Source organism: Sciurus carolinensis, chromosome 1, assembly GCF_902686445.1.
Source record: "Sciurus carolinensis chromosome 1, mSciCar1.2, whole genome shotgun sequence".
Taxonomy (NCBI): domain Eukaryota; kingdom Metazoa; phylum Chordata; class Mammalia; order Rodentia; family Sciuridae; genus Sciurus; species Sciurus carolinensis.
This window is the reverse complement of record NC_062213.1, coordinates 21149811-21162625: the sequence shown is the minus strand read 5'-3', so window position 1 is coordinate 21162625 and position 12815 is coordinate 21149811. Positions and strand designations below refer to the sequence as shown.

The 12815-nt window shown below is 36.9% G+C and overlaps 1 protein-coding gene across 8 annotated transcripts in view; it reads right to left on the bottom strand.

Moving 5' to 3' along the window:
- Positions 1-12815, bottom strand: part of Enpp2 (ectonucleotide pyrophosphatase/phosphodiesterase 2) — a 107572-nt gene that overhangs the window by 49496 nt on the left and 45261 nt on the right. For all 8 annotated transcript variants that reach the window (XM_047544157.1, XM_047544150.1, XM_047544172.1 and 5 more), the window contains exons 4-8: positions 10912-11037; positions 8375-8435; positions 6509-6606; positions 6207-6286; positions 5327-5446 (exon numbers count right to left, since the gene is read on the bottom strand). In XM_047544157.1, coding sequence (XP_047400113.1) covers positions 5327-5446; positions 6207-6286; positions 6509-6606; positions 8375-8435; positions 10912-11037 — 485 coding nt within the window. The remainder of the gene's footprint in view (positions 1-5326; positions 5447-6206; positions 6287-6508; positions 6607-8374; positions 8436-10911; positions 11038-12815) is intronic.

Below are 12815 nucleotides of genomic sequence, written 5' to 3'. Positions count from 1 at the left end.
GAATGATCTCACTGATAAGCGGATGATGACACATAATGGGGGGTGGGAGGGGGCAAGAATGGAGGAAGGAGGGACTGTATAGAGGGAAAAGAGGGGTGGGGGGAAGGAAAAAATAACAGAATGAATCAAACATCATTACCCAATGTAAATGTATGATTACGCAAATGGTATGCTGTTACTCCATGTACAAACAGAAACATTTATCCCATTTGTTTACAATAAAATAAAATAAATTAAGTAAATAAATAAATACTTGTTGAAAAAAATGTATTCTGATGACACAAATCGGAATCATTTATTCTCTATACTTTTGTGTACTTTCCCAAAATTTTACTGACAACATACTTACAACCACGGTTCTAAAATGTGAATTATGAGAACAAATTAAGGTCAAGAATTGTCTTTCTGTTGAGAATGGTGGTACCTACCTATAATCCCATGACTCAGGAGGCTGAGGCGGAAAGATCACAAGTTCAAGGCCAACCTCAGCTACTTAGTGAGGCCCTAAGCAACTTAGCAAGACCCTGTCTTAAAATAAAAATAAAAATGACTGGGGATGTGGCTAAGTGGTAATGCACTCCTGAGTTCAACCCCCTGTACCCCTCCCCTCTCCAAAATTGTCTTTCTTCTGAACAAAAAAAGAAACAGAAAAATCCTCCCTGCTTTTTGTTGACGTCACATTGACAATATTTTCTAACAGAAAATTGAGAGCATGGTCAGAAGAGGACAAACACCAACAAATAAGAGAGAATACTTGAAATTAAAGAGTATATTTGAAAACTCAAATAAAAGAATTCCAGCCCTGATAAACGTGATCTGTTAAGATTCAGCAACTGATGCAAGATTGAAACCTAAAGGAAGTTCTTAAGTCATATTATAAGCCACTATTGAATTTCCTCTGCAAGTCATGTGTCTGTGTGTACATATACACATGTATATTTTCTATTTCAGGACTCAGAAGTTAAATCTAGTAATTACCAAGGAAAAAAGGCATTAAAACTTTGGTCCAAAAGAAGAAAAGTGAAAATGACCCTCAAGAACTAACAAAAAGAGAAACTTCCTTATTAATTCAGGGAAATAGAAGTTAAGATTTCTCTGAATTTGAATGCAAATATAAATTTCTTCAGAGGTTGCTTTAAAAAACACACAGCTAAAAATATAAGCTAAGAAGACACAGGGTAAAGGCTTCCTGGCGTTAATTACAATACTACTTTCATCGCTCATTTTTGATCTGGAGGCCCAGCTTTCAATATTTGTGCCCTAGAAGCTGTATTTTGAAAAGGGGACAAATAGGAATAATACCATATCTTCTTGCTATGTTATCAGGAATAAATAAAGCTTCCCTACTGGAACTGGGGGTGTGGGTTAAATGTAAAATTCAATACTTCCTCTAATTAAGCAAAGTATGCAGCTGTGGGAAAAGTGAAATTTTGTAAAAGAAAGAAAGCAAAAAAATAATATTTAAGAGCACAGACTTCTATTGTGGTCTTTTTAGCAATTGTTTGCAAGGAAGTTTTCTTTTGCATATAAAACACAGAGCTAGAATAATTTGAATTCTAAGAGATTGGGGAGAGGTGCTCCAGCATCAACAGAAATAGATCAGATTGCTGAGAATCAGAACAAACTGAGGTCAGGGGAGCAGCAGAATAGACTACGAACCTGTGTGCTCCTTGCCAGTGGTGAGGGCCAGGAGAGATAGTGTAAAGTCATTGATATGTGGCCAGGTAGCTGCCAAGACTGAGAAGATGGAGTCCTGTTCTCAAGGACAACCTACCATAGAGGAAGCACTTGCAAAACCCACGTCAGGAGGAAGTTCAGAACCGGTCAATCCAAAACCCAGTAGTCAAGCACCTCAACTTGTCAGGCTCTGGGTTGGGTCTTCAAACTAGAGAGAAAATAAACCAGGCTCTATCCCCATGGGAACCATGGTCTAAAACAGACAGAACTAGCCAATTTCAAAAGGAGGTGGGTCAAATTTATGTTAGGAAAAAATCTGAAATCCTCAAGGAGGATCAAGTCACTTAGCCAGGGTTGGAAGAGCTCAGGGAAGACTCCTAGGGACAGATACTGCAACTGAAATTTGAAAGTAAATTAAGAGGTCACTAGGCAAAGAAACCAATCCCAAAGAAGTTAACTTAAGGTGATTAGGTGAGCAAAGTTCATCCTAACTAAGTACCTCTCTGGGCTGCAGCTCAGTGGTACAGCATGCTTAACAAGCATAATGCATTCTACTGAAATGCACAACTAATTAGAACACATAAAATACAATAATTTTTTTAAAAAAAGATATAGTACAGACAGAAAAAAACTACAGGTCTGCAGTAAAAGGTAGAAAAGAAACAAGAGAATTTTAATAAAGTAACATTTTCCTGAGGAGAATGTGAAGCTTCCTTTACCCGGAAAGCATAGCAGACAGCCGGAGAGCTGAGAACCACTGACTCCTCCCTTCAAGCCAGCCCCTGTGGCCTGGAAACTTGCCCCCATTCTGCCATCCTTCCCTTTGCTGTTTTTTTCTAGAATATGCAATCCTTATTCATTGAACCACCAATGTGGGCAGAAAGCAGTTCCAGGCTAAGCAACTTGAGAAGTGATAAGAATACACCTGCTCCTCTTAAAACACCCAGAAAATCAAGACTTTGGAGGACTCAAATCACGAGTCCTCCACATTTAGTCAGTCCCATGGAATCCCAATCGTTCTCCACATGGCTGAAGGTCCAGATGTGGACTGAGAGGGAACTATCCCACCAAGTTATCTTCATTCAGAAATTACAGGATTGTAGCAGAAGGAATTTCAAAGAAACAAATCCAGTTAAGGAACTCTACTAAAATATGTGTGAGAAATGTAAGGTCATGCAGCAGGTGACAACTTCAAATAATGCATTCTGAAGATTAACAAGTTAAAAGCAGACCAGACTTTGCTAAAGTAGCTATAACAGAGATTTGTTTAATTTTTTTTAAAGATGAAATTAAATCATAGAAATTATTTGGGGAAGAAAAATAATGAGGAGATTCAAAATCTCAGATGGACACTACAAATGCCTTGTCTTGTCTACTGGGTTTTAAACAAGGATGTCACTCTTATTCATCATTTAATCTGGTCCCTTTATTATTTAGCCAAACATCTCATATGGTTTTATCATTTGGTAATAGTAAATTTAATTTAATTTAATTTAATTACCATTTTTAAATTTTGATGAATATTTTCTATACTCCAATTATTTTTTCACTGGAAATTTTGTGAAAGATACAAGCCTCTGAGAGGTTTATATAAATGCTTATGGATGAATATTTATTCTTTCTTATAAGACTCATAGTTTCATATAGTCATATAGTCAGATTATAATTTCTTATAGTTCCTGTGCATATGCTCCACGATGGATCAAATTTCAAAACAACAATTTTTTTTTTAATTATAGCTATGATGGTCCTTAGACTTCCTGTGCTGCCCATCTTGCTCAAGTGAAATTAGTTTCACTGCAATTCTCAGTCAGCCTTAGGAAAGTACTCAACTTGGTCAAATGAGTCAACTTTGAGAGTTAGTGGGAAAATGAGCAGCTAGTGCTGAGACAGAGACTACTCCTGGGGACGGGTTAACGGCTTCCCCTGTTCTGTGTCTGCATCAGTTAATGATGTGTGGACTCTTCTGCTTCTGAGTCATGCTAACCCTGAGGAAGCCTAGTGTCAACACCAAGTGTAAGGTGATCCAATTATATAAAGTTACTATTTATATTTTTTGTGGTCCCTCAGGCAAATTGACTTTCATGATAAAATTATTACAAAAGACCAACTAGCAATAGGCTGATAGAGTTCTAATTTCCATCATTCAATTTGCTAATAAACTATTACTCTGTCATAAACTGGAATCCACCCTGTCAACAGATTTCACTAGATCACAATATGTCTCATCACAGACTTCAGGGGTCCAGCCTCAATAAAGAGCAAGATCATAACTTCTATTATTTCCTGCAGATAAAGAAGAAGTCTTTCAGTATTACTTTAAAGAATGAAAAGTTCACATTTGTTTTTACATAGTATTTATCTATTTAGCAATATGAATGTTTCAATCACAAATGACTTTTTCTCAAAAAGCACTACCTCAAGAACACAATTCCTGTTCATACTCCGTATTCTGCTGGTGGATCACAGCAAGCCTCTCCAGGTTCAAGCCATCGGGGCATGATGGACACATGGATGAGTGCAGACCCCAGCCACCCCTCGTGCCTTGACAGACTGCACAAAGGTCTCCTAGACCTCTTCCCTGGCCAGTGCTCCAGGGAGCCACTATCCACAATCAGAGTCAGCACAAGATGGAGCCATTTTCCACCCATCCTTGACACATCTCTGTTTGTATACACTGCCCAGCCCCTGCGGTGATTCCAGTCCTTCTGGCCAGGGGCGTACAACATAGCCCAGTTCTGCACATTCCACAACCATGGCCTGTGTTGCTGCTTTGCCTATGTCTGAGCAAAACAAGTTGCCTGGCCATACAGTACAGTCACAGGGAAAACACTAGGTCAAGCCACCAACGACCCTTTCCATTTTCTGCCCAGCCGCTTAATCTGAACTTCATGAGGGAACTTCTTCCAAAGTATTAATCTGCTGTCTCAGTATAAGGTAGGATTCCACTTATAAATTTTTACTTCCATGTAAAAAATCCGTAAAAATTACTTACAGATTAAATAAAAGAATAAATTAGGGCTGGGGACATAGCTCAGTTGGTAGAGTGCTTGCCTAGCATGTATAAGTCCCTGGGTTCAATTCCCAGCATCACCAGAAAAAATAAATAAATAAATAAATTTACTATGGGCCTCAATGAGTTCCTTTTTTCCATCAACTTTCCCTGATTCTGTTTATTATGAAACTGGGGCCAAAATATCTGGGAAGTCATAGCCATTCATTTTTCTTTCTCATTGTATGACCAAATTTGGTAAATCATTAAGATCTCACTATTCCGACCTTCTTCAAAATGCTTCTGAAATTCAACTCATGGCATCATTGCCATTATCATCCTAGTAAAGACTTTTCATCATTCACACTTTTAGAATCATAACTTCACTACATACACCTATATGCACATAGACATGTGTGCATATAGAGATGAATGTATATTATATCCACAGATATATATACATGTATGCAAATATATGATATATATATACATGTATACATTTATCATACATATATACATATTATGTTTGTGGGTGTATATATAATATCAAAAGACAAACACTGCCAAGTATGAGGACATTATCTTTTTCTCAGGTAACAAATTTAGGGATGAAATAATTCAATGTGCACACACCAAAAAACAAAATGTAAAACTTACTGGTTGACCTCCCCACCATCTATGATTAAATTTCTCTCGTCCTCGAAGATGGAAAGTGGCATCAAATACAGGATCATACATTGAATTGCCAACAATTCCATGAGATTCTGGATACAGACCCTTTGTATAGAAGCAAATTTATTATTAAGACAATAATACAATAATCCACATATATGAGTTCTATATTAAGTTTTCTTATCACAGAAGGTTTTTAACAATATTTAATTTCCAAAATCATATGAAGTACTTATAATCTTTACTGTGTGTCTGCCTGAGCAAACAGGCATCAAGGCTAATTATTAGCCATTTGATAAACTTAACATGACTATAAGAATTTCAATATCTGGATTTTTAACTATTATAACCTGATAGAATTTTTATTACTTTAGATTGAAATTTATACATATGCCTCCAAAGAAGGCACATGCATAAATTTCTAATATTCTTTTCCATTTTTCTTAGTTCTATTTCTTCCTCCCAGTCAAAAAAAAACAATAATAACAGAATGATAAGTAAACCATGTAATTAAAAAAGAAAACAAGATTGAATTTGGAGTACCCAAAACTTAAAACAGTGCATCTCTGAAATCAAGATTTTTATTTGCAAATTCAAAAAGTAAATACACAACTCTCAGGTATTTGAGAGAAATTTAAGGTATGTGTTTAGATAGAACTGAGCCTGAAGAAAGGCTTTAGTTTTAAAGTTGCAATGAAGCTCAGGTCCTACAAAGTTGTAAAAGGCATTTGCTGCGAATTACTGAGGCAGATAAGATGGCAAACAGTCTTTGAACACTGAGGAACATGTTTAAAAAATCTCCCCTTGAAACCATACCAGGATTTAATCAGACCTTTGAATACGTATCATTAGAAAAAACACTTACGGTGGCCAAAGTGTATAAGTTAGGGAAGGTTTTTGTTGGGTACACAGGCCTCATGTAGGGAGAATGTGTCCCACAGGACCCTGGAAAGAAAATTTCAGATTTTTGGACAAGAGAACCAACAGGAATCACTTCATATAAAATCCACTTTACAAACAAAGAGATGTGTTACTTTCATTTTTTTTATTTCAGATAATAAAATACATTTAAAACAATGCATTCATAGACCTCAAAGCCCATAGCAGAGCAGGTACAGCAGAGATCCTGGCTTGCAGATGAGACCACGCAGTCGGGAAATCACTTACTTAGTTTTTCGATGTTAGGCATGACCTTGCTCCCTTTCTTCATGTAGGATGCACGGAAGCCATCCACAGAGAATATGATTAATGGAGGACGAACAAACCTTAAACAGAAATATGTTAAGACTTAGAAAAATTATTGCCATGGGGCATTATTTCTACTAATTTTCAGTAACTGAAACCCATAACTTCCAGGAAGAATCTGTACGGGAGGATGCCTGGATGAACCTGAGCTTTCAGCCACATAACACCTGAGGTCACTAAAGTCCAGGGTCAAATGACCAGCCTCACAAGGACCAAAGGAAGGGACTTAACACCCAATTTCCCTTAATGTACTTCCTCCACTGCTACTTCTCACCTCACAAACAGGGTTATTACATAATATAAGAACACAGGTACATACTTTACATTACATATAAAAATGCAGGTTTATTTGCCTCAGATATGTAGTCTCCCATTTACCACCTGGAAAACTCCTATTCATTCTTTAAAACCCGGCTCAGTTTCCTCTTCTATAATGTTAGTTGTTCACACTTCTGAGTTCCTTTAAGATTATTAATTCCTACCTCTTTCTTCATTCATAAATACATTATTGTACATGATATTGCAATGATCTGTTAATAGATTTCTCTTCCTTGCTAGTTCCAAAGCACAGTTGTATCTTATTCCTCTTCCTATTTTGTGGGCCCAAAGTAAATAGTTATTAAATACTTTAATGAATGAATGTAAAATCAACAGCAGTAACACTCCTACTACTATATCTAAGCACTTATAAAAATTCCTTTAAGTTAAATTATAATTTCAGAATAGTTTAAATTATGAAAACCTCTAAAAGGTATCGGAGTAAAGGAGTAGACTACTCATTTACCCAGGGTCGTATCTTATGAAATGGCTCTTTATCAAACTTGAGAATACTAAATAAAATTTTGCAGAATTATTGGTAATAGTTTAAAACTAGTTGAGCAAGTATAAGTTTGTGTTTACTTGAAGTCACATCATAAAGAAGACATAGTTCAAAAGAGTCAACATACAAAGCGCTTAGAAGAGTGCTACATAAACAGGGTTCACTGTTATCTCTACTGTTATCATTCACTAACAGACTGCTCTTTCCTCAAAAATAACGGAACACATTTTAAACAGTCAAGGAACCATTGCCATGCATTCTACAAACCCAAAGACGTTCAAATATCTCACTAAGGTTAAAAAAGAGGAAAAAGTAAAAACATCTAAACTCTTAAATTCTATGTCCCAGGCTGTGCCACCCAAAACAAAACTATATTTAAAAACCAAATGCATTTTAGTGCCTTTCCTGGAAATGCATTGTCTGCTAAGCATGATAAAGGTGTGTGAACGCTCCATGGTTTCTGGAAGGTGCCCCAAGGTGGGCAAGCTTGAGCTGGAGGTGGCACGTGGGATGGCTGTTCCCCAGCAAGGCCATACTGCCGTAGTTCATCAAATCTCTGCCTCACCTGCTAGGACATCTTCCAGGGTGATCCTTTTAGAAGCTATATATTTTCCCTCTTCTTCCCCCTTCCCTACTCCCAGGAAAGGGCAAAACCAGAACTTGAGGGGAAAATACTGAAAAAAAAAAAAAAATTCCTGCCTGAAATATTTCCTTCTTCAGTGATATGCAGGTGACTTTGTCAAACCTTCAGCTGAGGGGGAGGTAGGGGATAGACAGACTCCATACAAGTGACAAGAAATATATCAAAACTTCAAGATAGCTTTTGACTAATAGATGATTTGTAAGTACTCACAAGTTTGTAGGGAAGGATTTCAGTGTTACGGTGTGTATATCCATTAACCCTTTATTCTCTGTGATGTGTTACCAGTAATACATAAAATTTTACAATATTCATAAAATACACTTACCCTGCAGGACATTCTGGGGCCTTTATTTCTTCACAGTCATCATCTACCCAATGTGATTCTCCTATAAGGAAAAGTGTTGTATGTTTTTCATGGAGTCTAGTTACATGTGTCATCCAGAGCCTTGACGCAGACAATCCCAGGATCTGTGTCCTGTTATTGGACACTTGCTTATGGAATACCATTTAAAATGAAATTCTGAAATAAAGTGTAGGGTCTGGTTTGGCTTTTAAAGTACACCCATACATGGTGGGAAAGCTAAGATTTAATAACCTCAAGTGGTGTTTATTTGAGCCTTCAGAGTCTAAATGGTTTGTAGATTAAAAAAACCGTCAGTGAACAAAATTTCATGTTTGTATCCCTCCAGAAATAAACTGTTTGGTCATTAGATGGAACATTCTTTTCTCTACCACTGAAGATCTCAAAGCCATAAAAAGCATGACATAGTTCCCTTAAGATGGGGGAAGAGGCTTAGAATATACAGGGATGATAGATGGGAAATGACAATATAGGGATTATTTGCCAATGGATCTGTATATGACCTTGATTTTAGAGATGAAAACCAGTTTCACTCTTATCTTGCACCAGGATCTGACAGCATAAATCTAAGTCTTTCCTGAGTTATCCCTATCAAGAACAGAGAACAGAAAAGGGCTCATATTGGAAAACAAAAAAACCTAGTCTTCTGTTTTCCCCAGAGATTCATGGGGCTTGGTCTTAAGCGGGGTAGTGTTGAAGTGGTAGAACCTTTAAAATGTAGAGCCTAGTGGAAAGTAATTATGGGAGCACCACCCTCAGAGGAAATGAATACAGGTCTCATAGGACTGGGTTAATTCCCACAAGAATGGGTCATCATAAGGAGCCCAGTGCTCCCCTGGTAGCACTTGTACCTACCATGTGATATGGTCCATCACTCATGTTGTGATATAGCTAGAAAGACCCTACCAGAGGTCAAATGAGGGGACTGCCCAACTTTGAACTTTCAACCTCCAACACTGTGAGTTAAATAAACTTCTTATCCATATAAAGTGTCCAGCCTCAGGTAGTTTGCTCTAGACACACACACACACACACACACACGCACACACACACACACACACTAAAAAAGAAAAAAAAAAAAAAAGATTAAAAAAACTTTCTTTGGAGAAAATGAAATTTTTGAAAAAAAAAAGAAAGAATTTGCCTTAAATTATTCTAAGACAAACAAAAATTGTATGTCTTAAAATTTGCAACCACTAGTACAGAAACATTGGAAATCTCCCTTGGTCAATAAGAATCTAACTACCAAACTACTGGGTAACTATTGTGCTTCTTAAAATGGGGAAGATTTACTAAACATGTAGTAAGCCAGGGCACCCACGTGGACCTCATAAAAGTACTAAAACTAGAATATTAAACCAGCAAAAGCTTCTTTAATATTTAATAATTCAAAAACCAATAATACCTATTACTTTTTTTTCCTTCATTTTTCTTCTACACGCCTTTGTGGCTTACTGATACACTTACTGCATACAGAAAATTTCGAATTTCCCTTTTAAGGAAAGGGATATAAGTTCTTAATTCATCTAACACTTAAAAATAAAAGCATAATTGTTAGGGTAGTAGAAATTCATAATACAATAATTGCTGGGGTATGGGAAATTTTCCACATAATACCACTTTCTCACAACTACACCGCTAACACATTTTAGCACTGAATTGCTTCTTCCCTGAAAACTTTTAACATAAACTCTTCATAAATGTTCCATATAAGGGATAGGAGAAAGGATTTGTTGAGAAACTAAAAAGAAACTTAAAAACTGTAGATAAAGATTCTTGGGTCTTCCCATTAACATCTACAAGTGCTTGGCATGATGCCTTAAACTTCTTAAAGACAAAAAGTACATCTTTTATATTTTCTGTAGTCATTGATAATTAATTATTATAATAAAAGGATAATATTCTGCCATCAACCATACCAAGAAAACACACATTCACATAAGACTTTGGTATATAACAGAGGCTGTGGGTGCCCTTATTGTCTTTATCAGCTACTACTCCCATCCCTAAGATCCATACAAAAGTCACTCCCTTGTGTCCCAAGAGTGAGACTCTGGGATTTAATTTTCAGAGCCATCAGTGGAGCCGGCCAAAGTGAGCTCTACCTGCGTTCTCACTTCCGTCTCCTACCCCCACCTCCTGAACCTTGTTTCCCTTGCTCTTTCACATGTTTTTTTTTACAAAGCCTACCCTCAATCAACTTCATGTCCCCGATTCCTATCTCAGGTTCTGCTTCTAGAAAAACAGACCCAAAACCAACATGGAAAGATGAGCAATCTCCTCATTATTCTAGTTCTAATTATGGAATTGTGCTTTATTTCCTTGCTATAAAAGAAAGAAAGAAAACTAAAAAATCTTTAAAAAAGCATAAAAATTTAAAAGGACAACTCCATTCCCTCTCCCATACCCATGACCCAGGTTTATTCTGCAACATTCAGAGGACCCTGGGGCATCTCCCGGTTTCATTCTTCTAGATCTCCAGCAGATCGCAACACATGTACCTTTGCAAACTACTTGGTAATTAGTACAGCAGTCTCCCCTGAGCAGGCAGTCCTCTGAGCAGTGACAGGCGTTTTCCTCATTTCGGACTTCTCCACATCTGTCCTTAGTACACTCCCAGCCCCGAGCTGAAATCATCACAATAAAACACTTTCACTGCTGCATACAAACCAAATTAAAGAGGCCACAATTGCTTATGTGTTTCCAACAAAAAGAGCTCAAATCCCACATCATTTAATCTGCTTGTGAAATGTGAGTCAGCTTCAGGCCTAGAAGGTATTTGGAGGACTTACAGATCAGATGAATTTCTAACGTTTCAAGGCGGGGGACAAACTCAAAGTACAATTGACCTCCTTTGGAAAAATGGAACCTGGAAAGGAAAGCAAAATCTCTCTCCCATTCCCCTATTGTCCTAAGGGACCCAACAAAATGCATGGTTTAAAGGTTAGTGATAGGGGTATCTATCATGGTAGAGATGATCTCTATAGCTCTGCTCATTTATTTCCAGAAGTAGCTTTACTTAACTTTGATCAACTTAATTTAAATACAAATAATAAGGCTGGGAATGTAACTTAGTGGTAGGTAGACTATTCCTAGCATGTGTGAGGCCTGCGTGTGATCTCCAGCACTGAAAAAATATTTTTTAAAATAAAAGCATCCAATGCTGAAAGGTCCTGGGAACCTCTGAAAGAAATATGAGCTTTCAGAGCCTAATTTTATACTATATGTTTAGATTTTGCAAATATGTATACACTTTGATCCAGAAATTTGTTGTTAGGAATTCATCTTAAGGGAAATAGAAAAAAGTATGAATGTACGAGTGGTATTCATTGATAAATTATTCTTAGAAGCAAAAGTTGGAGAAATATAAATGTTGATTACTCAACAACTTAAGTCGCAACACTTCCTAGAACATAGACATTCAAAAAGGATGATGTGGGGGCTGGGGAGATAGCTCAGCTGGTAAAGTGCTTGCCTCGCAAGCACAAGGCCCTGAGTTTGATCCCCAGTACTGCAAAAAAAAAAAAAAAAAAAAAAGGATGATGTGGAGAAAGGTTTATGGGTATGGATACTCCAACACATGTGTTTACAAATGTACACCTGTATCAGTGCATATATACACACACATATATGCCAAACACATGCAGAGACAGTAATCAAAGTTTGTGCTGAACCATTGTACTTGTTTCTAGAGAATGCTTGCGTCAGCAGTGAAGAATCTGAGATTTTCTACCTTGACTTTTTATTGTTATTTGATATTCTATCCTGCCACAATCAACATATATTGTATTTGTAGACAGGAGAATAAACTATTTTACAAAATGCTATTATAGTCCATCTTTATTACACCTGAGAGAACAGCATGAGCGACATTTAGAGAGAGCTAAGCTAGAGTCAGGGAATCCTTTAAACTTTGCAAGAAACTCTATAAGACTTTAGAAAGTTGACATAGCATGTCAAGGACAAAATACTCAAGGTAGGGTAGGCATTAGTAAAATCCTTAGTGCCAAGCAAACACAGACTGCTTATTGTAAATAATGTTTTGGAGCCAAAGAACTCTTCTGAAACATCTGTTCCATCCATACACTCCATTTACAATGGTCTCAGCATTTAAGTTTGCAGACCCACAACTAAGGAACCTGGGAAAAGTTCCAGAGGAAAGCAACAACAACAAAAAGAGGTGGCTATGTGCTTGGAAATGTATATGAAAAGAATTAGCCTAATGAAACTCTTCTTATTTTGCAGGGTTTGAGGGGCACAAATCAGAATGAGTAAGGGAGCTGATGTTGATTTTCATATAAATCAAGGGCTATGGCTTAAGTAAAAGGGAATAGTGTCTCTGTTTCTAACAATATTGTTGAAAAGATAATCAATAACAGAGATATTATGAGTCAGACTTTTAAAA